Source organism: Coloeus monedula (assembly GCF_965178545.1).
Source record: "Coloeus monedula genome assembly, chromosome: 2".
Classification (NCBI taxonomy): Eukaryota; Metazoa; Chordata; class Aves; order Passeriformes; family Corvidae; genus Coloeus; species Coloeus monedula.
Genome location: NC_138782.1, coordinates 48,836,627 through 48,863,815, shown reverse-complemented (window position 1 = coordinate 48,863,815; position 27,189 = coordinate 48,836,627). Strand labels below are relative to the sequence as shown.

Sequence of the window (27,189 nt, the reverse complement as noted above, 5' to 3'; positions counted from 1 at the left end):
AAAAAAAAAGGGGGGAAAAAAACAGAAATAGATGCTACTAATTCTAGTAAGTGATTTTTTTTACATCACATGCACTTGATTATAAGTACTTGGAAGCAGGACTCCATAAGGCAGAGCAGCTTGACAGCCTTAATTATTGGAAAGTCCTACCAGCCTCCACAATAACATTTCAAATCATTGTATAAAGACTCCATGGGAACTGCATTATGATCAGTGTAACAGAGCAGCTCAACACTACCTTGGTTCCACTAATTCCAGGTTTGCTTATGCAGATTAAAATTATTCTTTTAAAAAACCTTTTTTATAATTTTTCAACAAAGAGAAATCATGGACTTGTGAATCTACACAGAAGAAAGTAAAGTCCAATACTGAATTTTATACTTTTAGAAAAATAATGAAATGGAAGAATAATTTTTTTTTTTACATTCAAAAAAAAAGGCTCACATACTTCTGTGTTTCCTGATACTACTGCACCAAGAAATTATACAGATATTTAGAAGCTGTTCCAAGCATATGATAATAAATAAAAGAAATAAAACTAGGAGCTGAAAATCAATAATATATTTGATGCAAGAGGATACAGAGACAGTGCCTTTGCAATACTGAGGAACCTGTCCTCCTGTCCAGGAGTAATGGCATGTATCAGCCCCACCTTTAAAATAGTTTGATCTAATTTGGATGCTATTATTTTTGAAAGGGAATTCTGCCATCACTTAACCATGATAAAAATCTTCAAGGAAAAGTTTACATGTCAAAGAAAAGTTCCTGATTAGTTTCTTGTTAGTTTTCAGCAGTCAAAAAAAAAAAAAAAAAAGATCATTTCAATCAAATAAGTGTCAAGGCTTCTTCACAGATCTGCATAATGCAGCTGCAGGTCAGCATTGCAGTCACTGAGACAGTAACTCAGTAACTATACATAAATCTCAGGTTATACACCACTGTTGCATTATACTGAAATCTGTGCACTGTAGATTCAATATTGGGAGGGTTTCCCTCTTTTCTGACTTCTCAGCCAGAACAATACCGATCTGATGGATGACAATTTTCAGTTTTATCTCTATTTATGCATTTTGTATTTCAACTTTATGTCAAATTATTTTTCTTAAATTATGTTTAAAAGTTATTCAGAGACTTCATGAATTTGAAGGAAATTGCAATTTATTGAACTTCTAAATTATTGAAAATTGGCAATATTAAAAGCAGTCAAGAGATGTAGTTAATAAGAGGCATAGGCAAACCCCGGTGCAAGATACTATTATGTATAAGTTGGGGAAATATGCTAAAAATATTACATCTGTACTTTATCAGGCTGTACTGCCTCAAGAAAAGAAACATAGCAACTCTGGCTTGAACTTAAATGGTGGCAATATTTATAGCAGAACATCTATTTGCTCTGTGCTAACAGGGCTCAGCAGAGCCAAGTTCCCTCTCTGAAGTATTTGTCAATAGAGCAGCTCACACATTATATAATGCCACAAGCACTTATGTAAGTGCTTTTCCTCAGAAATATTACACAGGATAATAAGGATCCAAAATCCCATTGTCTAGGCAAACAGCAAGAGTCAGAGGAAGTTAATGACTTGCCCTGGGGCATTGTTGTGAGTCAAAAGTCAAAATCCACCTCTCTGGACCTTTAGCTTATGATTTTAACATTGATCTTCCTATCAGTTTAGCACTTCTTCAGTGTAAGTAAAAACGATAAGTCTTTGGGGAGAATACAGAGTCAATTGTCCCAAAATATTTTATTTTGTGGAAAGAGGAGAAGGGGTGCTACAGCAAAGTCCTGATATTTCCCTAATACTTAAGAGCGTTGCCAATCAAATGAGGTCTAAACACTAACCTACTGACTACACTGAGATCGTAAAGTGTCAATGTTAAATTAATTAAGCTACAGTCAGACAACTGGAAGACCAACTTAAGAAGCTGACATAGTTCTTCTCTCCTCTTGCATTATACAAATTCAACTAAGAGCTGACTACATTTTGAAAAAGCCATGCCCTAGGAATGAACTCAATTCATCCGTTATTTTTACACACACATCTTTGCCCCAGGATGGTTAACCTATTTTTCTTCATTCAGAAAGAATTAGCAAATTGCTTGAAAACATAGAGCAATATTGCAATATACAAAGGTGACATCCCAGTCCTATTCCTAACAGCATATTTACACAGAACACTTGATGGAGGACTTACATTTTACTAAGATTTTAATCATAGAGTATGTAACATACATACACCCAACCCTCAGCATCCTGATGAACACTATTTTCTGTCAAGAGATCCATATGAGGAATTCCACTCCCCTAGAAGAAGCATTCCTCAGCTGGATTCAATAGAGCTTATTTGGTCTCAATATTGAAGCAGATTCACAAAAATAACTTCATCTCTCCACAGTCCTATTGTAAAAGGTATCAGTTGCTCCATGCTTTTAAGAGTCGTAGAAAATAGCAGCTACAACATGAGACTGCACTCAACATGAAAACAATGAATTGTGAATATTTTCAAACTTCTATCCTTTGAAGTTATTTTTGTAAACAGCCAAATGGATTAAGACAAACATTTTAAGACAGAGAGACAGCTTTCATGAAAAATATTCACTTATTGGTAACTTGCTGATTTATTCTTTATCAACTGTTTCAATTTTCATAAAAGCTTCACTGCTTTATTGACAATGCTAATATAATTACTGGATAGGTAGCAAAATCACAAATATTTTTATGATTGTGAAGCTATATAGTTTACTAGATCTTACACTAGGCTTGAAAAACATTTGTTCATAAAAATGTGTAAGTGCATGTAAGAGCAAAATTAATTTGCTGAATCCTTGCTCCATCTTACCATCAAACCAGAGCTGTATAACTGAAATAGGCTTAATAACTATTCATTACAGTCTAGCTATAAAACTCTTTAAGACTGCAATACGGTTTTATTTCTCTCTACACTGAAAGTATTATTTATTTTTAGTATATTGATATTTTGCATGGAACATGCAGTACCTGCCTTAACACCACATGTTAAGGAAAATAAGTCTCTGCAGACAGAATCGTGCCTCGTGCTATATAAAAGTACATGTGACAGCCTTGTGAATCAACAGCTGAGGCACAAAGTCTAAATAATAGGCTGAGATGATTATTACTAATTAGAGGCCAGGACATGCCTACACAGAGACACAATCTGTATCAAAATTCAACTTCAGCAACCCAATTCAGCAATTCAAAGTAATCCAATGTCTTTAAATAAAACCTTTCCATTACTTAGATTTCTCATTAATTGAGTCCACAATAAGTTGTTTTTTTACTAGATCTAGTTACAATTCTCATGAAAGTAGTTATTTAAAATAATTTTAAAATGCAAAGATGATCAGAAAGTGTTCAAAATATCTAATTACAAAAAACTCAAAAAATGAGCTATTGAACTTCCAATTAAAAGTTACAATTATATTCTAATAATTACATTCTCATTTTCCTATGTGTTTCCAAAAGAAGGAAGAATATTTTCAATTTTATAATTGATGTCTTATTAAACTATTCACTTTTTTCTGAAATACTTTAAAAAATCAAAAATAATGTCTCACAGAAAAAGAAAAAAAGATGAAAAATAGAGAATAAACTTTAATGTTATATGCACATCTCACAGAATCCTAGAATACCCCGAGTTGGAAGGCACCCACAAGGATCATTGAGTCCAACTTCCTGCCCTGTACAGCACCATCCCTAAGAATCACACCCTGTGCCCAAGAGTATTGTCCGAACTCTGTCAGGCTGGTGCTGTGACCACTTCCCTGGGGAGCCTGTTCCAGCGCCCAACCACCCTCTGGGTGAAGATCCTTTTTCTAATATCCATCCTAAACCTCCCCTGACACAACTTCAGGCCATTGCCTTGGGCCCTGTCCCTGGTCATCATAGAGACGAGATCAGCGTCTGCCCCTCTGCTTCCTCTCATGAGGATGTTTTAGACTGCAATGAGGTCTCTCCTCAGTCCTCTCTTCTCCAGGCAGAACAGAACAAGTGGCCTCAGCTGCTCCCCACACAGCTTCCCCTCAAGGGCCTTCACCATCTTCAGTGCCCTCCTAGATCTGAGACAGATTTTTGACAAACTCAAAACGCTTCCTTGTTAAAGAATCTTTTTTTAAGTTGTTGTGCCAAATCACTGAGGCTGATTTTTCAGATGCTTCCAGCACAATTACTTTTCTCTTATTTTCACCTTCTTTTTGCCATAAAGAATAGTTCAGGTGATTGCAACACCAAGAATACCAAAAGAAATTCATCTTAAAGTATTGACCTGCCTCATTACAGAACAAACGGGAGACCCCCTCATGAATAAGAAAGCTATACAAACCAGTGATAAGAAGCAGCTGGCATAATAACTTGTAAAATATTGCAATTACATATAATCATTATTTTAGTTATATTTAATTATGACATATCAGTAGCTCTATATATTACACTGTACTTAATAAAATATTGACCTCTTAAGCCCACAAATCCTACGTACCTAAGTTAGACATTCCAAAATTTTTATACAAAGTTGTAATAAATATGATAGTGTTGTTAACCTAACACTCACACAGATTCTAAGCATCTCAATTATGCAATTTGGAAGAGATTTCTTTTTTTCTGTATTTTCTTATTTTCATCTAAGTAAATTTTTAAACACTTATTCCACTACTGAAATGAACAAAAATTAGATTAGCTCTATATCAAAGTCACACTTTCCAGACCTTCAGTGTGCTTTGCAAAATACTTTTAAGAAAAACAGTTTAAGCACCTTAAGTTTTACTTTTAGGAGGTGGAAATGTAAGCCAGATTTTATTACAAAACTTTCATTAATTCTTTTTTTTTCTGCAGAAGAACCACTGTACAGATATTTTTATACAACTTACCAAATATCTTTCTGAAGAGACACTGACTAAAATCAGATCATCTCCAACACGCACTTTTTCTCCTTCTGATCGTTGTTTGGAAGCAGGATGTATGGTCCACCAGCAAGCCTCACCTAATATCAATATTGAGTAACAGCAAAGAAAGAAGCAAGAAAGACCCAATGTAACTGATATTACTGTCACACTTGTTTCAGTCTTGAAAGTTCTGATCCAGTTTTCAGTTAGCTAAACCAAGTTTCCATGTGTTCTCAAAAACTAGTATCATTCCTGCATCACCTTGTTGGAAACTCAGCCCTAAATAATACACATAAGCAAAAGACTAAGACCTCCAGAATAGTGATTCCAGAGTTGAATAAGATGATGGCTCTCTATATTCTCTAGGCAGCCTGGTCCAGGATGCTTTTGCTAAAGCACTTCCCTGTCACCTTCATTCCAGATTCTAGAAAAGGCATTGGAGAATATTCTGCTGAGAATTAGGACAAAGAAATGATGGGAGCAACCCATCATTAAGAGCAATGAAAATAAGCATTTGCATACCGCAAAAAATAATATTTGAAACATCACAAAAATCCAAATTCAATATGTTCTTCCACTTCTACTGACTGTTAGTGCCTCTAATTCCCCAAAATATGTATAAGTACTAAAGTCACAAATTCTGTTCCCAGAATAAACCTCATTTTCAGATGTGTCTTCTTTAACTATAACCTTGTTTTTCAGGAAAGAACTCAGATCTTTGAACTGTTCAGTTGTTGCAGCTATTACTCTTACTACTCCTATCTGAAACAAGGTTTTAAAAAACAAGCAAACAATCTAAATAAGCAATTCTTAGACTTTTATTTTTAGACTGACAATATTCTTCATTATACAGTCTTTCAAACTAGTGTTTACCTGTTGTGTCCTCTTGCAATCCTACATCAAATGCCAGCTTATCCATTGACGATCGAGATGTAGAGAGACAGCATAGATACTATCAAAAGAAAAAAGCATACATTACTTGTTCTGCTCACTTCCGATAATCCACTGAAATACAAAAAGCCATCAACCTACTAACACAGGATTAAATATTCTTAGATTATACCCATCAGTTATTACCAACAACATGTACTCATGATAAACTGAAATGCACTCAAGGAGACTTGACAAAAATATATGCTCTAAAATATCCTCAGTCTACCCAGGTTGTCTTTTCACGGAGACAGGAATAGTAAGAGTGGAAATGAAGGAGTTGCATCAAATCTCAGCTCCATGAATCCTCACTTGTAGGTAAAGAGTTTAGAACCTGTGTAATTCATCAGGGAATTTCCAAGTGAGACTTCTGTCCAAAACACATGTAAGAAGGAATCTCCTTTTCCACTCAGTCTCCAACATATGCTCAGGTTGACGGCAAGATACCAGCTGCAGCATCAGTCACAGCTTACGCAATATGGAATATCCAAGGGGAAAGATATGAAAATTACCCAACTCAACTGACAAACAGAGGATTCAGCAGTAGGGGAGCCAGACTTAGTTTTGGCACTTACCCAGATACAACCAGCTTGTTTTCATATTTCCAAGTACCTACCCTTCACAATGGTTTCTAGGAACCACAGTCAAATGCCTCTGATGTGAGTAATTCTCCAGATATCAGTAAATGGCAATATTCTGGGCACTTTCAAACATACCTTTCATACAAAAAAGAAATCATTGCTGCTCCCAACTCATGTAATGTGGTTACATACCATGCCGCTGTAGGAATGGCGCAGCAAGATTGCATGCCCGTAGAGCAGTGTCCGATGCCCACCACCTTGTGCCGACTGAAAGGTAAAGAGAAATGATATACTGGTATGTTCTAGTAAAATGGAGCCTTTTGAGAAAGAAAGAAAGAAAGAAAGAAAGAAAGAAAGAAAGATGAGAGAAAACTGTACTTTGAGCCATCTTAGTAAAAAAATTGTAAAAATTTGGTAAAAAATATGTTCTAAAATCTCAAATCCTTCTTCCTTGTGCTGAAAGCAGGTAGCCTTTATGAAGAACAGCTTTGATGTGTGTTATGCTACCCTCTACATACTTACCTATTGTTAAATGTCTTCATATTCACCCACTTTCCCTACAAATTATATACTTTTCTACACAGATGGTATGCAGAGGGAGATTGTGGAATATTCTCCTTTTTTTACCAGAGAGTATCCACCAGTCACATTGAAGATCATTAAACTGCAAACTGCTTGTCCCACACTGCTTTAATACTATCAGACAGAAATCTTTATCTGCTAGGACAGGTAAATGTTCAGACATCCCAGCTACCTCAACAGCATTTGGGGTTCTGAAAATTCAGAAATCATGTCCAAGTAATTGTTCCTCTTGAGAAACACAGCATAAATCTTGAGTAAAAGAAAATTAAAGTGATAAGATTCACTTTTATTCCAAGAAACTGCAACCATTTTTCCCCAATGTTTTCACTACAGTTTCTATTTATCAATAATCAGTTTAACCACTCATGAAAGAACAAATCTTGTTAGAGCACGAATAACCCTTCAACTTCTGCTAAGATGTATGTATTCCTTATGCTGAAATGCAGATGACTAGCACTGGACAGGAGCAGAGACTGTCTGACAAAACATTGTGAAGAGCATAAGTTCATACCTCTCTGACAGGTCAACTCATGTAACATTATGCACAGCACACTCTTCAAGAAGCAGAGATAAGTAAATATTTTATTAGTCTATAAATGTGACAACTCCATAAGCAGCATTATTCTTTCATATAGGAATCCTAATTTAATTTCTTATACATGGTATTTATACCCTTTCTTTTACCATAGTAAATTGACCTTCTGTCTGACTGGAACGTCAGATTCATTACAAAATAAATGAGAAAAAAATCATACTATCCTACATCTCCAGCAGCTACATTTCAATGCTGAAGATCAATTTAACTGAATTGCTATGGTGGCAACACGCAATTATTTCCCTTCCATGTTTTTTTGTTGTCCTTCTTTATCTTTTATGTATTAGTATTTATTGAACTTTGAATTACTTGGTCGAGGAAAAAAAAGAGGGATAGGTGGTGAAACAGCAAGCACTTCAAAAGTAACAATTTTAGCGCTTTTGAGAAACTACCAAGATTTTTTGGCTTTTATGTTTATTGAGAAAAAAGCAGCTTGATGGACACAAGGTATATTTTTACTTTCAACAAACTGCATAGCAGTCAAAATGGAGGGAGGCACAGTGAAAAATCTCTCTGGAAGACTGAATGACATGAATTTTTATTAAGAAATAATCGAAGTCATGGCATTTGTTACAGGCACAGTCTTGACTGTAAGATATGAAGACTTAGCTCTGAACTACCATTAGCACCACTACTTTTTCCAAAGGCACAAGGAAAGAACAAGGCATTTGATAATGTCAGGCCCACTGTGCCAAAGATTAACTCTGAATGTCTGCTACTCATCACATTGAGGAAGAGGGAAAAAAACTGCTGTGAGCATACTGCCCTACCAGCATTTCAGATTTACCTGCAATTTTTATCAACAGCAGACATAGATACCCAACTAACAAAATCAGTAATACGAACAAAATTTCAAAATTTCACCAGTATTTTTATCAAAAGTATGCTATTTTACTATCCATGAATTCGATATCTAACATAAAAATCTGCTACACAAGAGCTGAGAATAGCATGACCAACAAAATCCCAGCAATATTAGCTTGTCCTCACTTTGGCCCTATTGATTTATCTGTCTAGCACCTATTTGGTTAAAGTCTCACTTGTAGCTGAACAGGAGAATGGTTGGCTCTAAAAAATTTCAATCACTTTTATGAAAAATGGAAGAGCAGGTTTTTAGATAAATTTTTTCCAAGATGATTAAAGCCACTCTTTCTAGTTAGTATTACTTTGTCCATTACAAGAATGCAAGCAAGTTTGTGGTTTGTTTCTTAAATGTAAAAAACATTTTAAGCATTTTCCACTTAAAGATTTCTGAGAGGCAATTATAATCAAACCATTCTTTTTGGGGCAAAGTGAAAAGAGGAAACAGAAAAATACAGAAAAGGCTAGAAAACAAAGCTAGCTCTATGGAACTGCCTTCCATGTCGGAGCTTGTCTTCCAGGACATGTACATACCTGTAAGTTCGTTTCCTATTTAATGGCTCATTTCATAACTACATACTCAGCATTTATCTTTATGCCAGAAACTGCATAGCTAGTAGCTGTTGCGCCATGATTGTCTACTGAAATAATCTTTGATTTCTAAAAAAAAACCCCAAAAAAAGTTTTCCAGCAGAAAACTGTAAATTTTCCATGTTAAAAAAAATTAAAATAAATTTAAAAGTTAACAATTGGACTTCTGTGGCAAAGATGAGATATCCAAGGTGAGATTTGCCACAGAAGTTTTACCAATTTCTTGTAATATTGCAATAACAACATTTCAGAAGACTCTGCAAATAAGACTGCTTGAAAGCCACAATGCTGACTAATTCAATCCATAATGCCCACAGATTTTTGCACAAATATATGAATGGCATTATAATGCAAGGCAGTTGCTAACAATTATATTATTTATCATTAGTCTTATTTTCTTTATGTTTCTAAATTCCAATTTTCAGAGTAATTTCCAAGTTGAACAATACATTCCTTGAATAAAACCAGGCTGAACAAAAATACATTTGTTTTCAAAGAAGAACTTACCCATTGAAGATCTACAAGCTTATGCCATTCAGGAGTATCAATTATATTAACACAAAACTCTTCTCATTTTATTCCCCAAGAATGTGCCGTTTAGAAAAAGACTTTAAAAGCCTTCAGAACTGGCAAACACTAAAGATAATAATTTCAGATTGAAAGCATACAGGACAGACAAATTTACACTGCTTGTGAAAACTTCATGTAAACTGCCCATCTCTAATCCAGTATTTCTGCAGTTGGAATACAAGATTAATTTGCAGTCATCTCATTACCCAAAACTCATCTCTAAAGAAAAGGCAATTTAGAATATAACAACAAGAACTAGAGCTGAATAAACTAGCATTCAAAAAAGTATAAACAGCTTTCAAGTTCAATACATTGGAAGACCAGGCAATGAGAATAGATTATTAAGATCTGAGCTGTTTAATTCGATGTAAAGAGTGTTATTGTAAACCAAAATAAAGAAAAATAAGCTAAAATTGGGAAATATATTTTCCATGTTTTCTTAATAGAAAGAGTATTAAAATGTCAAAAAAGCATTCAAAAACTACAGCCTACAAACTATCTAATAAAATCTGCAAAGATAGAACAAAAAATTAACCATTTTACCATGAGTACCAATCCTGCAGTAAGATACGTTCTACCTGATTCAACAATCCCTTTGTAGCAGTGCAACTCTGCATTACATGACTGTCACAGGCACAGACATGTAATCACCTCACACACCAAAGGACTCACACAACAGAGCCTGCGCTGCTGTGCCTATGACTGCACTGCTGCACTCATGGACACACATGAGAAGCTGCAGGAAATTAACCATGATCAGGTTTAATACATGTTTTAAAACCATCTGTGCTTCTCACAACGAGACCTTTCAGAAGGTGGTGAAGAACCTTGTGGCTTCCATGATTTTGAGTCAGCCATTACTCTTCCACTCTTTTCACAATAACAGCCTTGCTTCTACTAGAGAAAAACATCTCTTAGACCAGTGAGAACTCCACTGCAAGCAAATGCTTATTTTTTTTTTGCTGACTTTTCTTCACAGGTCTACACAATCTTCAAATGTGTGAGAAAAGAGAAAAAGCTCTGAGCTTCAGGAAGGTACCAGAAAAAAACAATCATGTGAAAACATTTAGAAGTATTTAAACAAGACAGTTATTTCAGCGCTTTACGTATCTACAGAAAAAGCTTCTGTAATTTCATTATTCAGAAATCTAGCGCTGGCAAAAGCCTGACAACAACTGCATTTAGCACATGGATATTCAAACAAGTCTAGTCACCCACAGAAGCAATTTAAAAATACTGAATGTGTATTCGGGAACTGATTCACACTCTAGAAAGACTCATACAAGATAACACAGTGAGTTTTTAAGAACAATGTAATGGCTTTTCCTGCTTCATTCCATGAAGGGTCCATATTAGTAGAATGGAATTATTGACACATGCTATAGGGAAAATGACATTACAAAGACTAAAATGTAAGGAAAAATAGCTTTGATAGACTTAAAAAATTTTTTTGTTTTTTAAAAATCAAATGAAACAATAAACTACATCAGTAAATCCTTCAAAAATGCAGTCCATGTAACTTACAGTAACGGTATAGCATGACCTAATCGCAATCAGCTGCTCAGCCTTGTATCTCCTCTGTGCCCCAGATCCAGCCCTGACAGTCTAGATGGAACTTGTGACCAATAAATATTGCTTTTAATGGGTTTCTAAAAAAATACTACACAACTGCTTTCATGGCACTGCAGATGGTAAAGCGGCTGTACAATAAAAGAAGCAACATTCTTGCCATTTTTCTTCACAAGTGTTTTTCAAGGTAACTACTGCAAGATACCAGTAAAAGTTTTAAATATGACTATTAGTGGCTGTTGCATGTCTACATTGGAGTAAAACATGTCCTTTAAAGCACTGACTACTCAGACTTCATTAAAATGGAACATGCTAACGATGGCCATCTTGAACTTAAACCAGATGCTGGAGGCAACAGCATGTTAAACATACAACACCTATACTTCCATAAAAACACTTGCAAATACAAATACAAAAGGCATTATGTTCTCCATCATGATGATGTTCCAAGTTTCATGAAGTTCAGGAGTTTACACTGTTAGAAAACTACAGTTTAAAACAAAATAATTCTTTCTAAATCCAGACACTTAGACTAAATGCATAAGCAGAAGTATAGAATTAAACACAAAATAGCCTACCCGTTTTGAACCCTTTTAAATGTAAACCCACCACCACCAGAGAAATAAGTCAAGCAGGATATTGCACCCACCAGTGATGGAAATGCTAAAGAATTTCCTGGAACCCACATTGCAGCTGTCAGTTTTTTCATTCAAGAGAATTCATTACATTCTGAAATTCTGGGTTTGATCCACTAAGAAGAGAAATCAAATAGGAAATCTGGGTTTGACCACAAGTATTGGCTTGAAAAAAAAATCAACTACCATGTATTCCAAGTAAAAGTATATTCAGGTCCTGGACTATGCTGTTCCCAGTCTGAAACAACCTGTGTCAAGATCAGAGATGTAAGGCTGTTGGCATCAACGCCTTTATCAAGATGCTGATGAAATCTTCTAAGCCAGCAGGCTAATACAAGTATTTATTCTGACCTAGTTATAAAAAACAAAAAAAAAACCCCAGGGAATGCACAAGAAATGTGCTTTGTTTATATAAAATTCTTTGTGACTTTCTTCATTTAAGCAAATTAAAGGTTTCTATTTAAGCAGTCCACAAGACAAAATGAAAATTATTGAAAGGAAGTGGAATAAATGCAGATTTTGAAAACTTTTGAATCCTCACTCAGGAGAAGGAAAACCCCATGATGGCAGAATTAGCCATAAAGTGAAACAAATCAAGAGAAGACTAAAAGGACCTGGGAGGAATAGCAGGGGAGGATATCCCACCATCTAAAACCACCTTACTATGATTCTATACATAAATATTTGCATGATACTACAACCATTTCTGTAGATGAGATGATTCTCAAAATATTCCCATAGCAATCAAAACTACTCACCTATTGATTTCATTATTAATGTGCAATTTCTTAACATGTTCTAGACAAATGTTGATGGAGGTCTGTATTTATCTAAAATCAGCAATGATGCAGTTCTACAAGCTGCCTAGAATAGGAGGCCACCACAGGTAAGTGTTCAATGAGACCTCTTGCTCCCCATACTTATATATTATCTAAACCTTTTCACACTGAACACAACTTCAGATGACTAACGAGAGCTTCTTTCTGATACCAGGCAACAACCAGCTGGAAAATACAGGAAGGCTTGTTCTCTTAATACCACTGTGATCAATTACACTAAAAGCTGAAATGGAAAGCTAAAAAAACATCTTGATACGGTGGGTTCACCTTGGTTAGATGCCAGGTGTCCCCAGGCCACTCTATCACTCCCTCATCTGGACAGGGGAGAGAAAGATGGAAAACAAGGCAGTTTACTAAAGCAGAAGTGAAAGGTCATACATGCACACAAGTAAAGGAAAAAACCAAAAGATTTTATTTGCTGCTCCCCATCATCAGGAAATGTCTAGCCACTTCCCAGGAAGCAGGGCTTCAGCACACATCATGGCTGCTCCAGAAGGAAAATGTAAATAACAAATGCCTCCACTTTCTCCTTTTCTTAGTTTTTATATCTGAGCTGACATCATATGGTATGGAATATTCCTTTGGTAAATTTGGGTCTAGCGTCCTAGGTGTGTCCCCTCCCAAGATCTTTCCCACATCAGCCTGCTGATGAGAGGTGGAAAACTGGAGAGACAGTGCTGATGCTGTGCCAGTGCTGCTCAGCAATAGCCAAAACACTGGTGTGTTATCGACACGAATGCAAAGCACAGCACTGTGAGGGCTGCTGTGGGGAAAACAAACTCCATCTCAGCCAGACCTAATACACTTGATTACAAAACACCCAGATTAATGTAACTTAAGGCAACTACATAGCCAGCGGACAGAAAAAGGGAGCTTTTGGTCAGTAATTCAGCCCACCTAAAATCTGAGCACTCTGTGGTTACACAGAGAGCTTAGGATATCCATGGCTCTAAGTCTGGCATTTTAGTTTTGTGAGATGAATGCCAACCAGAGTCCAGAAAACCCTCCCAAGCAGTGGTGAAAACAGAGTGTGTGGAAACAGGCTGAATCACTGCAGAACTTGTGAAGTAACCCTGGAACAGAGATAGAAGGCTTGTGAGACAAGATTAGTCAGGCAAAACTAAACAACTTATGCTTGGAATACTAACACTGGGAAATTAAATCTTCAGCAACATCAGAGAACTTGAAAATGCTGCAAGCAGTAAAGACTACAAAGCTACAGAGAGTAAGTCAAGAAGTTTTACATCTTCTTGCTCATACAGGTATTACTTTTCTTTTAAAATCTTGATACAAAACAGACAGAATTTCCTTTCCACAGTTACAGCATCCAGGCCCAGAACCCTTGAATTCGTCTACCAAAGAAAACAAAAAAGCTAACCCTTCTGCAATTACTGTGCCCTTGGGTTGTCACTTTCACTGATTGTCACCAAACCCACAGCCTTTGGTTGCTTAAAATGTAAAGATGCAAAGAAAATAAATTCACTGACGTGAGGCATTGAGCTAATATTCCTTCACTCTGCTCCTATCACATAAGAGCAATACCAAAGGGTGAATTTCAAAGCGTCTCAACCCTCTCTCTCTGTAGCCTACACACCGTTACATTAGAACAAACAAGAAGTTGAATCTCTCAAGACATTATATACTATACATATTCATGTCTTTATACTTTACTTTTAAATCACTATTGACTTTCCATGAAATTCACTACAAAACAGTAAATGCTGCAAAAATTTAGGCATGGAGATAAGTATGATTGATGACTGTTGGTACCTACTCCCAGATAATGATGGCCAGCCACTGTGACAAAAAAAAGTAAGAAAAAAAAATTAACAGAACAAACTCATTTTATTAACTTGATCAGCAGTTACCTCCTACTTTATGCCAGGCCAAAAATACAAAACAAAACAAAACAAAAAAAACAAAACAAAACAAAACAAAACAAAAAACCAGAAAAAAGATATTAGCTAAACTACGTTTCCTAAAGATGGCTTGAATTAAAAGCTGCATCACCATGTGTAATTATGCTCTATATAAACATCACATAAAAATCTAAATTTGAATAAATCAGCTGGCCAAAAAAAAACCCATAAGCAAGTCTTATTCAATTGAGAACACAGAAGTATTTTACTATCTACATTAAAAAGATTGGAATAATTAGTAATGGTAACAAATATTTGTGCCAACACCATGCTAAATCATCCCAATTTTGCTGATATTGACCTGTTGGAAGGCAGAATTAGAAACACTTCAAATACACTTCATGATTAATATTTCCGACACTACATTTATGTTATCACTTTCCTAGCAATGGGAAACTTCACAAAAATGAAAAGCAGACACAGCAGTAAAAATTAATCAAAATTAAATAATATTGATTGTCTGTTTCCAGCTTTATATGTAAAACATTTATATTTATGGCTGAAGGCAATACTTCCATTACAAATGCCTACTTTCAAGCATTTCCAGTGTTTTGGAAAAAAAATTGCCCAGGAAGATAAAATTTATCGATTTCTCCTTTAGCCTAGTGAGGATTTCTCTTCCCCCATACTTCTCCTCCTTATCTGCATAGGACACAGAAGAAATAATAAAAATCTTCCTGGTTATTTTAGAGCTAAATAAGTGGAGGAGGGAGGCATTTTTCACAGGTTAAGGACTGTGACTAAGCTTTTTCTGTTGTTGTATGATACAAGGAATGTGAATCATCCTTGTCACTTGAGAAAGAACCTCACAGATAAAGAATAAGACAGACAGCCGAGTGGGAAGAAAAGATGGATCAGCAGAGGAATCATGCTAAGAAAACTCCTCTGACATCATTAAATCCAGCCCTTAAAATAGAACTGCTTATCTAGCTGAGAATTGCTCACTTTTGGAGAGTGACAGTGAAGCTAGACCATACCACAGAAATGTAAACTCTTAGGGAATGAAAATCAGTAAAGAAATCAGTTTAGAAGTTGAATTGGGAATAGACTGATAATTAAAGTAGAAAATGGATAAGCAACACATTTTGGAGAAAACTGCAGCTAATTGTTTACTGTCAGTTATTCAAAATGCTTGGAGGTTCACCAAGTGCTTTGTCATAGTCTTAATAAGCCAAAAAAAAAAAAAAAAAAAGTAAAAAGAAAAAAAAAGCAGCCCCAAGAAACAGAGCTCCAGCAAATGCCAGCTGACCTGAGGCAGTGGCAGTCCCACCCCAAGGGCTCCCCACCCACCCCACAGGTGAGACACCAAACAATCAGAGCAGCATTCTAGTGACAGAAGAAACAGTATGCTGTCCCTGCTTTCCAAAATGCCCAACTGTTTTACTGTAACTTCTGTTATTTATTCATTGTCTCAATATTTTGTATTTACCACATAATGCTACACTCTCACTGAAAGGATTAGTATGAAGTGAAAATTAGAGAAGCCAGACAAAAGTCCTTTCTCCATGACCTCCCTTTGGTCCTTCACGATCTAAATAAACCATAACCCCAAACCAAACTAGTCACTGTGGTTTCTAAATTAATTTTTTTTTTAAATCTGGTATGCTTTATGTTCAAGAAGGTGAGTTTCATGCTGATGTTAAAAATTAGTAATTAGCATTAATTAAATTAAATTGTAGGAATCCACAGGAAGTATAATACCAAATGTTTAACTTGCTTACCTTCATCATAAATTTCTGTAGATCCATGAGAAGGGGAAAAAAAAGAGAAATCGTGAAATGAATATTTGCTTTCAGGTGCATAAAAATGGGATTTGTTTCCCCTGAAAAAGTGAGTGGGATACACTCACTAGATACCACATTTAAAAGGAACATTTATCATTGCAATTAACATAATTATAGCTTGTGCTGGAAAGCAAAACAGCTACTCAGAACAAGGCTTTATCCTTTTTTTGTTGCAATAGTTTTCTCAGATTTTTCTTCACTTTAAATAATATAGCACATGAATTACCTATTGCTTAAAGATAAAACAGAGTACAGGTAAAACAGGAGCCATGCCTGATCATCTCAAACAACTTGTCCTGATGAGTTTCTAACTAAGTACAATGTGAGTCGTTAAATCCTGCACTCAAAGTGCAGTGCTGAAGAGCAACACCACTACTGTAGTTACATATTGTATGCAAATGCAAAATAAATTAAGAAAATTTAAATATTATTAAGACTTCATGCGCTGTTTTAAAAAAATCAAGTGCCACATGGCTGATGCAAGAAGATTATGGTAATTTTTAGGTTAATTTTCATGAAGGTTGCCCAAGAATAAATCACTGTTACGTGCAGCGATTTGCTTTTCTTTGTCAGATATTTATGGCCACCTTTCCCCATTTAACCTCATCAGTTCATGTTTTGATATCACAAAAGGTGAAACTGAGGACTGAAGTTGGTCTCTATCCCACAAGAAAAGATAGTACAACTGGAGAGCTTCCAAGAAAGGCTGGCTGCTTTCATTTCATACGTGCTTTTTCAAAGAGAAGTATCTGTTCTCAAAGATGTACAAGATGTTCTAGCTGAAAGGAAAAAAAAAATAAAACCTAATCATCTTAAAATGCTCAAAGACTTTCTCTCCTTCCCTTCTTTCAGGTCTATTTGGTTGTTATCAGAATAGCTTTGTAGTTGTCACTCTGAAATTTTGCTGCTTTTACTGTGTGGCTCCAGAAACTAAAGAGAAATCTTTGCTGAGCTTTCTGCAGTGGGATGTGTATAAATTCATTAATACATAAACAATTTATGTACATGATTAATTCAAATTAATCCTTTCCTATATTTGTCAATACAGACTTTCACTTGCCAACATGCTGTTTGGAAGGACATTAGTTTATCAAGGACATTAGATCTGTCAAAAAACCTCAGTCTCTCCCAGTTGTCATTCATCTACAAAGTTTTATTCTGAGAATTACACAACCCCATTGCTTTTTCCATGTTACAAGTACATTAAACAGTCCTGTGAAACCTTCTGGTTCTCTTCTTGACAATTTATTTATCTGCTTGACTGTAGTCTTTTAACTACCTTCAAATTAAAGTGAATAGTTTATATCTTCTGTTGATTACTAAAATGATACAGCAGCTTCTTGTGCTGGATTCTTTGGAAGACCAGATTTAACAATTCATTCTCTTCAGTTGAGTATTAAATGAACTACAGCAAATAAGAGAGAAACAAATGTCATCTATTTGGATCTGTCATATCATGTTCTTTAGAGCTACTTTGGTTCCTTAATAATTTTTAAATAATTTACATGTAATTCTTAGAGCTAGACAGTGCCATGAACAGACCCCTTCAAGAAAACCTGGAAGACAACAGTGTGTGAGGGAAGTCTGAACACATATCTATCTATATATCTACTGCTTTAAAACCACCAGGGAAAGAAATACTCTGAAATGTAATTGTTGCAAAAATGTTTTCATGGCAAACACTTAAACATATGTTATGCCCACAAATGTGAAGCAAATGTGCCTGTGAAAGTTCAGGTCAGGCCTAAGAAGTTACATATCATGACCTGGGGGGGCCACAGCTGCAAGCAAATGGTTCTGGACACTTCTGTCGTAGTGCCCTGCAAGAACATTCTCCAAGGTTTTTAGACCAAATCTCTTCTTAGCTAAAGGAGAATGCTTACTTTGAAAAACATTAACTCTCATGTTGGGAAGAAAAAAGGAGTGAAAGAGAAAAAAAAAAAACCCAACAGAAATTATGTACTTCACGTATGCAACAGGCTGTTACACAAGAAATTTCTTCAACTCATTGTCTGCAGAGGGAAGAACTTCCTGCTCCTTAACACTTGTTCTCTGTGTCTCAGGACAATAGTGCACATGAGTTTCTGGACTAACATTAGCAATTCAGAATGCATATATGAAAATTAAACAGATAGAACACACATATAATTTCAAATTTCTTAAAGTCATTCTGACTTCCTGTCCTGGTTTTGTCTGGGACAGAGTCAGTTTTCTTCCTAGTGGCTTGTGCAGACCTGTGTTTTGAATTTAGGAAGAGAACAGTGTCAATAACACACATATTCTAGTTGTTGCTAAGCAGTGTTTGTACTAAGTCAAGGACTTTTCAAGTTCTCTTTTCACCCTGCCAGGGAGTGGGCTTGAGGGCACAAGAAGCTGGGAGGAGACATAGCCAGAACAGCCAACCCAAACTGGCCAAAGGGATATTCCACTCCATATAGAGTCATGCTTTGTATACACACTAGGGAGAAAGCTGGCCTGGGGCCGTGCTCAGGAACTGGCTGGGCATCAGTTGGTGAGTGGTGAGCAATTGCATTGTACATCACTTGCTGTGAATATTCTAATTCTTTTTTCATTATGATTGTTATTTTTTTGTTTTCTTTCTTATTAAGCTGTCCTTATCTCAACCTACAAATTTTACTTTTTTTTCTCTCAATTCTTGCACTCACCCTACTGGGGGTTGGGGAGGCAGTGAGCTAGCAGTGTAATGTTAATTGCCTGCAGATTTAAACCCCATCAATCCTTAGGTTGCTTAGAGCCTCATCCAATCTCACCTTGAGTGTTTCCAGGGATGGGGCACCCCCCACCTCTTTGGGCAACCTGTTGCAGTGTCTCACAATTCTCATCATAAAAAACTGCTTTAAATCTAATATAAAATGACCCTTTTCAGATTAAAACCACCACCTCTGTCCTATCACAGCAGGCATTGTTAACAAGGTCATCTTTCTTACAGCTGATGCACATGTTCTCAAAGTTGCATTATGTAACACCTTACTTGTGGTATACATTCCCTGTCTTGCTGTTTATCACCTCTGGAGGCTGGATTAAGGGCCATTATTTTGTTGTATTTTGTAACACTGCATTAGGATAGGATAAAATCAAGGGTCATGAGACTAATCTGGTGTTTGTACTCAGCACTGCCACCACCTCTGTATTCCAGGAGCCATCTATCGGAAATTATTAATAATTACACCTTTTATCTTTACTCCCCAGAGAGCCAATCTGTGTGGGAGATACCTTCCTCCATCTTCCTCCTCTCCTCCAGGCTAATTACAATAGCACTTGAGAATTCTGAATATCCTCAGGATGTTCAAACCAGCATGCTCCTATTGCTAGGGCTGCTGAATGTGTTTCAGATCTTGTTTATGCTTAAACAACTATTGAAGAATATCACCCAGAGATCTGCCCTGAGACTGGATAGTGATGAGTAGCAGGGTGTGTGGGATAGTATAGGCAAGTGCCTAGGACAGTGGTCACCTCCAACATTTTGGAATTACACCTCTGACCAAGCGCTGAATCTTGAAGAACTAGTGAAATATTTGGAAAAGGTATTCTGTCATCCTGGCAGTTCCAGAAAGACACAGATCACTGCAACATGCTTGGGCCTGACTCAGGCCTACCAAGCCCTGTTCAACATTATTCGGTGACCTCAAGGAGCAGAGAAGGTCTCTGGATCTGATGGCAAAATGACAGGCACTGCAGCTACCCCAGTGCTGGCAACAGGCACTGCAGCTGAACCAAAGAACCAACACATGCCAGTATCAGTCTCCTCAGTACACAAAAAGAAATACTGGAAGCAAAAGTGAAGTCATTTAGTAAGAGATGAAAGAGTGTCTTCTAAGAGGGAGCAGGAGGAAAAAGTGGGCAAGGCAAACTGCTCCAAAGCAGGGCCATCACAAGAACAGGAGGAGGAAGAGAGGCAGACACTGACCAGGGAGAAGAGTGAGCAAAAACTCACAAATGAGGTACCAGCCACTGGATCTCTTTCCCTGAGTGAGCTGTGAGATGTGTGAAAAGATTTCAGCTCCTGTCTAGTGTCTAGGTAAGCCCATTGTCACCTTGCTGCTCCTATGTGGGGAAAACGGAAGCAGTAGCCTGGAATTAGAGGGTAAGGAAGCGAAACAGCTGGGATGCCTTTCCTAGTAAGGAAGCACTGACAAAGTGGTTGGAAAAGGGGTACAAGTCCTTAGTTCTGGAGGCGACTTCTGTCAGGTGTGAAAGAAAGGTATTCCTTCAAGGAAGATATTATATGTCATGTAGGCAAGTGGACTACCAGGGAGAAAAGTATCCAGTACCTGAGGAAATTTGGCATGCTGGAGGTGAATGAATTGGCTGGCCAACTCCAGAAATATGAAGAAAATCTTTCTTCATCATCTCAGCTGTGGAAAAATGGGTCCAGCAACACAGAGATCCTGCTCCCCACCTGTATGGACCAGTATCTCAACTATCAGAAGTAAGCTTTCCTCTGCTCAAAAGAGCACCACCACCCTGTGGTTTGACCTTCATGACTACAGAGAGGACATGAGGAACTAAGCTGGAAAATCTACCTCAGTCCCAGAGGCACAAGTATGTGAGTTGCAAGGAAAAACAATCACAAATTGGGTTCTTCCAGGAAAATTGTTGGCCCAGTTTCCTGTGGGCAGCTCCCCAGAGTAGAATGACTGATCTTACTCTTGATTGAAGGGACTTCTGATTCATATTTACAAGTGAGTAGTCAAAACTATTGCTAAGACTACAAGGGCCTTGCCTGCAGACAGATGGACAAGAGGGACAACTGGACTTTACTGGACTGTGTGGATCCAGAAGTCTGGCTCAGTAGACACCAGTGTAAAGTTGCAAAACCTTCCATTCCCATTTGTATTTCTAGTGACAGGGGGAGCCCAACAACTGACTGTGTTGGTGGTTGAAGTGAGCCCGACCAGGAACGAGGGGCAAAAGCACTCCATTGTGACTGGCCCAGAGGCTCCATGCATCCTTGGCATAGACTGTCTTAGGAGAGGGTGTGTCAAGGATCTTTAAGGGCATCAGTGGGCTTTTGGTACAGCTGCCTTGAAGAGAGGATATTAAACAGCTGGAGATTGAAGAGCAACAGGTGCCAATCACTACCACAATGGTGCATTGGCAGCAGTGTCACACCAACCAAGACTCCCCGATTCCCATCCATAAGGTGATTAGCCAACTGGAGAGCAAAGGACTGATCAGGACAACCCACTTTAACAGTTCCATATGGCCAGTGTGAAATTCTAACGGACTCTAATTCTAATTCTAGTGGAGACCAACAGTAGATTATCTTGGCCTGAATGAAGTCACACTGCCACTGAGTGCTGCCATGATGAACATGCCGGAACTTCAATATGAAACGGAAGCAAAGGCAGCCAAGTAGTAGCCACAAATGATACCACTAAGGAATTTTTCTCAATCCCTTTGGTGGCAGACTGCAGGCTGTAACCTGATTTTCTGTTCTGTTATCTGTCTTTATCTCAAATCATGAATTTTACCTTTTTTCACAGCCCTCTCCGTCATCCCATGGGATGCGGGGAGTGAGTAAGCATCTGTGCGGTCTGCCAGGCTAAAACACAACATACCGTTGCTCTTGAAAGGTACTCCTTGTCAAACACTGACACCAAAACAAACAGATGAATACAGACACCAAGTACAAGAAATTGTTTCACACCTCAACACTAACTCAGCTAAAAGTAAAAGAGATTAAATCATGATGACATATTATATTAGTTATACATAAATCTCCTACTCCATCAGTGGAGCAGCCCTGATGATTGTAGAGCTTGGTCATGTTTATGTTTGAAATAGGACATTCTACACACCCTAAAATACAATACAGATGTATGCAATATCCAGTATGAAACAACATATTAAAAACAAGCTGAGTTTTAAGTGTCAGTAAGGATGAAATTTATCTACACCATGTAAATGTGGGCTAGTTGTGTAGACTTACTTTACGGTCAAGGAAGAGACAGTCATTTCTATAATGCAATTCATCTATTAAGCTGACATTTTCTATAGGATGAGACCAACTAAGCACTAGAAGTGTTTGATTCCCTGCCTTGAACATAATTAGGACTTTACATAACTTTCCAACCCTACCCTGTCTACAGCGTGAACCCCTAAAGTACTTTCAACGTGAACATTAAGTACAGAACACCTATATTCCATTAGATACTGAAATTCACTAATCCACTGGGGGCTCTCTACTGAGCATCCAGAAGAAAGGTACTGACATATTTGGACTTCTGATGTGCTTTTGGACTACAAATAAGTGTTTCTGTTAAATCCTGTACAACTGAAATAAATGCAAATTTGATGACTCAATGCATTAAAACACCACTTTCTCCTTCACTTGTTAAAGAAATCAGTGTGCTGTAATTTTTAATGCTGTTTTTCTAGCATCCAATTTTTTCAGAAGTTGTCCTGAGAGGTAGGACTGGTAATTGAATGTAACCAACAGCAGAATAATTATATTCCACTGATTAAGTCTTCAGTTGCACATGCTATCTGACCTTCTGGGGACAAATACTTATATTAATGCACAGTATCAAACAAATATCATCCTTGTGGAGGAGCTAAACTGAACATTCAGCAGCCAGATTATATGTATGGCTTGGAACAGGACTTGAAAAACAAAAAGTAATAAAAAAACGTTTGCAGAATTTCGAATCATTATATTTGAGGAACATAACATCCATCATTCTACTCATCATCCGAATTATTTCCTCTTTCTCAAAATAAAGCAAAATAGTGACATTTAAAACTTACTGAAGCTTTATCTGAGGACACTAAGGATGTGTTTTTAGTGTAAATACTTACATCTGTTTGGGGCCATTACATTCCTTGGCTCTTTGGTCAGCTTTTGCATAGCCTATCACTTACTATTATAATTTATCATAATTTCACCTTAATTCTTGTGCTTTCTGGCTAGATGCAAGGAGAAAAATATTATTATTTTATTTGGAATTTTTTAATAGGAAAATTGCTAAAAATCCTATAATTTAGAGGTCATCTCCTGACTATATCTTTGGTACAATTCTTATAGTATTCCATCTGCTTACGTAGAAATATTAGATCTTTACGTTAACCTAACCAACAAGTATTGAAAACAAGTAAACTGAGACAGTTTGCAGTAATTCACAGAAATTACTATTGCTACATGGAACACAGCTTGAAATTCTCAGATCTATACTAGGGACCAAAGGAGAAACACCAAAGGAACCCTAGAATACATTTGGAAATGCCACTACTTAACTGAGATAAGTTTCATTCAATCTGCACAGATATTTCTTTTGAAATTAAAAAGTATACTTAGAAAAGGTTTGTATTAGTTTCTCTTGCTGATGTCAATTAGACTTGGGCTAAAATTAACATCTGCTAAAATATACAGTACACTAAGGATGGAATTACAGATGTGGTTGACACTATCACTGAAGATATAGCATTTTAAGCAGCATTTCCATAGTCACTCCATTTTGATATGCCTGTTCACTTTAACATCATACAGTACTATCTCACATTTCCTTCATGATGTGTATTAGAATAACTGAGTTACCACTGCTTGTATTACTCCCTACATTGAGCCACTTCTGCAGTCTATGTTACATCTAAAATCTGAACGCAAATTCTTTATATTGGGGTATTAAATATTTCTGCAGAAATAGCATATTTTCCCACAGTAATATGAAAAATCAATCTATATTTAAGCAAATGAACTGTGAACAAGAAATTATAGGAAAAAATTGTCCTTATATAATTCATTTAATGCCTAAAAATCATGCTGATTATAAAGTACTGATGTGCAATTAATTACTTTAGTAGCAGTGAAGACATATTACTTGAATCATTTCCCTTTACGAAGCTTTGTTTTGTGGCTCTGTCCAACCTCTACAAGAACCCTAGCTTGTTTCCTCAAGTCAAAATCCATTTGTTATATTTATCCAGTCCACACAATCAAAGAGAGAATTTACTCACTACTTCTCAGCTCAGAAGTCTCTGTAACGAAAGCAATTCTTTTGAAAAGTGTCTAAAGTGTTTCATTACTCTGCAAGTTTCTTTTCCCCAAAGAAATTGAAACCTAGTTTTGCTAGAGCCATAAAACTGAACTAACATAGTAACTACTCGAGGGGAAGAGAAAAAAAAATTACCACTACCCTCAGCAGAAGAGGTTTCTCTGTCTAAAAGTTGAAAACAATCCTACAATGTTATAATTACCATAGCTTTGCCATCAGCCAGGGTAAACATGAAAATTCTTGTACCTTGTACTCTAAATTTAAGAAACAATACACTTCATTTCCATTCAGGTAAAAAGCTCTTCAGAAAAATCTCTCCTGAAAACAGTAATTCTTGATGGCTCTTAATGCCAAACTTTCAAAATAATTTACCAACTAGATTTAATCAAATGTGTAAAAAAGGCCAAATTATCACATCACCAGAGACACACATGAAAATGCCTTATCCTTACACTGAAACCTATTGCAGAGCTAAGCAGCTGTCATGAAAGTCGACAGACAGGTGCTTTTGTGAGTACATTAGTCCTGTTGTATTCAAGTATACAACACCTCCTTTGAGATCACAAATTGGTGAGCACATTGCTAATTCACAGAAACAGACACTTTAAGATTATTTCCCTTATGTCATAAATATATTAAAAGAGAAAAAATTTCAGGGAGATTAAAGGAATTCCTTTCACTATGTGTTATTCAATCTAATCTTATTTCATTACTGTCATTTTCTCTGTAAAGAAAATACATTCAGGGTCTTCTAAATTTTGGTTGAAATTTAGTAAGTCCCTCGGATCAAACATTGGGGGTTCCCCAACCTGGTAGTTTAATAAAAAGCAGAAAAGCCATTTTCAGATACGAAATGGGAACCAGGATGTAACAGGTAAGCCTTACTTCCACTAGGCTTGTAAAAATATCTTGGTAAAATATCTTTAATCTGCTTGATTCTGCACTAAAGCAGGCCTATAAGCCTTCACAATCACACCTGCTCAGAGACAAAAGGATGAAACCAAGAGTTCAAGAAATATCTTAAACCCATTTAATTTGTACCCAGCTTCAACAGCCAGCACATCCCTTAAGTAGAATAAAGATTTTGGGACAATATCACAAGAAGAATTATAGTAATTTGACAGAAGTATACAGGAACGGCAGTAATTTCCTCTAGAACTTCTCTTAGCACGCTTTACAGGCTAGAACAGCTCAGAGGTGAATGACTTTAGCTTATCCTTTGAACAGCATGAAACTGCTTGCAGCATGGTTCAGCTACTAATTTGCTCATTAATTTGTCATGAAGTTTCTCTCTGGGCTTGGGCTTTAAGGTTTCCACAGACAGATATAACTTGCTTTAACCTTGTGTGTCCTATATTGGAAAATGGCTTATCAAGAAATACATGTGTTGCAGTGAGGTGTCTGCCTCAGTGACCATGCAGCTTTACAACAGCCAGCTTTCTACTGCATTAACTCACTACACCTCCAGTCCACCATAAGACCTCTGATAACACTCTGGAATTACAGAGGGAGTCAAAATCTGCTTTTCAAGCCAGACTGGGGCTTGTATCCGAGAGAGAATAATGTTATATATGAAGTAAAGCCAGTACCCTCTCCATCCCCATCAGTGAGGTTGTCTGGATTAAAGAATCAGTCTACTAGGAAAAGTCTTTACCCAATGTATCTTGGAATGACACATTTAGCTTTGCTTTCATGGGAACCAGTTCTTTTCAAAATGGTTTAAGAACATATTTTGATGAAGCAGTCTTCCCTAAGCAAGATTTTGATGTTACTAAATTCCGAATTTAAAAAAAAAAAAACCACCAAAACAGCAGATCTGATTTCTATTTATGCAAGTAATACTACATTTTCCATTAACATATTACGAACATTTTGGTCAAAAATAAACCATAAAAATGTCAGTGTCACCAATAAAATTCTGGCACATATTTCATGCATTGTGGAGTATGAGGAGTGGTGCCTGTATAGTACTGAACATGCTTTTTATTGCTGGTTTTTTCTCTTTATAGCAAAATTCTTCGTAGGAATAAAACAAAAGAATATAAAGATGTACAACCAAACTTTCTCAATTGTAATTAAAAATGTGACAAAATGTAAAGATATGGCCTAAAAACACTCAAAATCAATTGTATAAGAATTGGTGGTTGTCATAAATACCAGATCCACTTAATATGGATAATGCTGTCATACTGATAAAATTAGCAAAAATTACGACTTAACTACAGTTATTGTTTAATAAATATTATAAACATATATATCACATGACACAGATATTTTTGAGTACAGTAGAAAGGGCATTGAAAAGCCTAAGCCACTATTTAAACAATGTACTTACATACAGGAGTCTCAGGCAAGCTCTAACTAGAGTCACTACTTACTATAAAGATGTAATAATCACAGATTAAAATTCTGCAATTTCTGGCTGAAATAAAATGCAACCAGTTATGTTATTGGTCATATTTCAGAGGACATCTGAGGTTGTCTCTGGTCATGCGCAGCCCAGACTAAGTAATAAGAAACAAAGGAGACCTATCGTAGTCCAAGCTTTCAGAGAGGCTTCTAATATTTTCAAGGTGAACAAACAATTCTACACACATTTTATGACCACTAACTCATACATAACACTGGTGTTAGAGATTACATTGAAGAAAAACATACATAAATATGTCCCACAGAGGGGAGTTATATCAGATGCCGAAACAAAGATGTATGGTATACACAGACACATTAGGAAAGGCCTTAACAACACATTTAGCAGAGAATTGTGCTTTATGTGCTAAGATCTAGGAAATACTGTTTTTATTCTGTAGTGGCTGTTCTCC

General features: G+C 36.6%; 1 protein-coding gene across 1 annotated transcript in view; it reads right to left on the bottom strand.

The window, feature by feature from the left end:
- The window catches only part of RYR2 (ryanodine receptor 2), a gene marked incomplete at both ends in the record, with an annotated part of 390,473 nt that overhangs the window by 223,842 nt on the left and 139,442 nt on the right, over nucleotides 1-27,189 (bottom strand). The window contains 4 exons of the mRNA XM_082276741.1: nucleotides 4,882-4,994; nucleotides 5,770-5,848; nucleotides 6,600-6,674; nucleotides 16,290-16,304. Coding sequence (XP_082132867.1) covers nucleotides 4,882-4,994; nucleotides 5,770-5,848; nucleotides 6,600-6,674; nucleotides 16,290-16,304 — 282 coding nt within the window. The remainder of the gene's footprint in view (nucleotides 1-4,881; nucleotides 4,995-5,769; nucleotides 5,849-6,599; nucleotides 6,675-16,289; nucleotides 16,305-27,189) is intronic.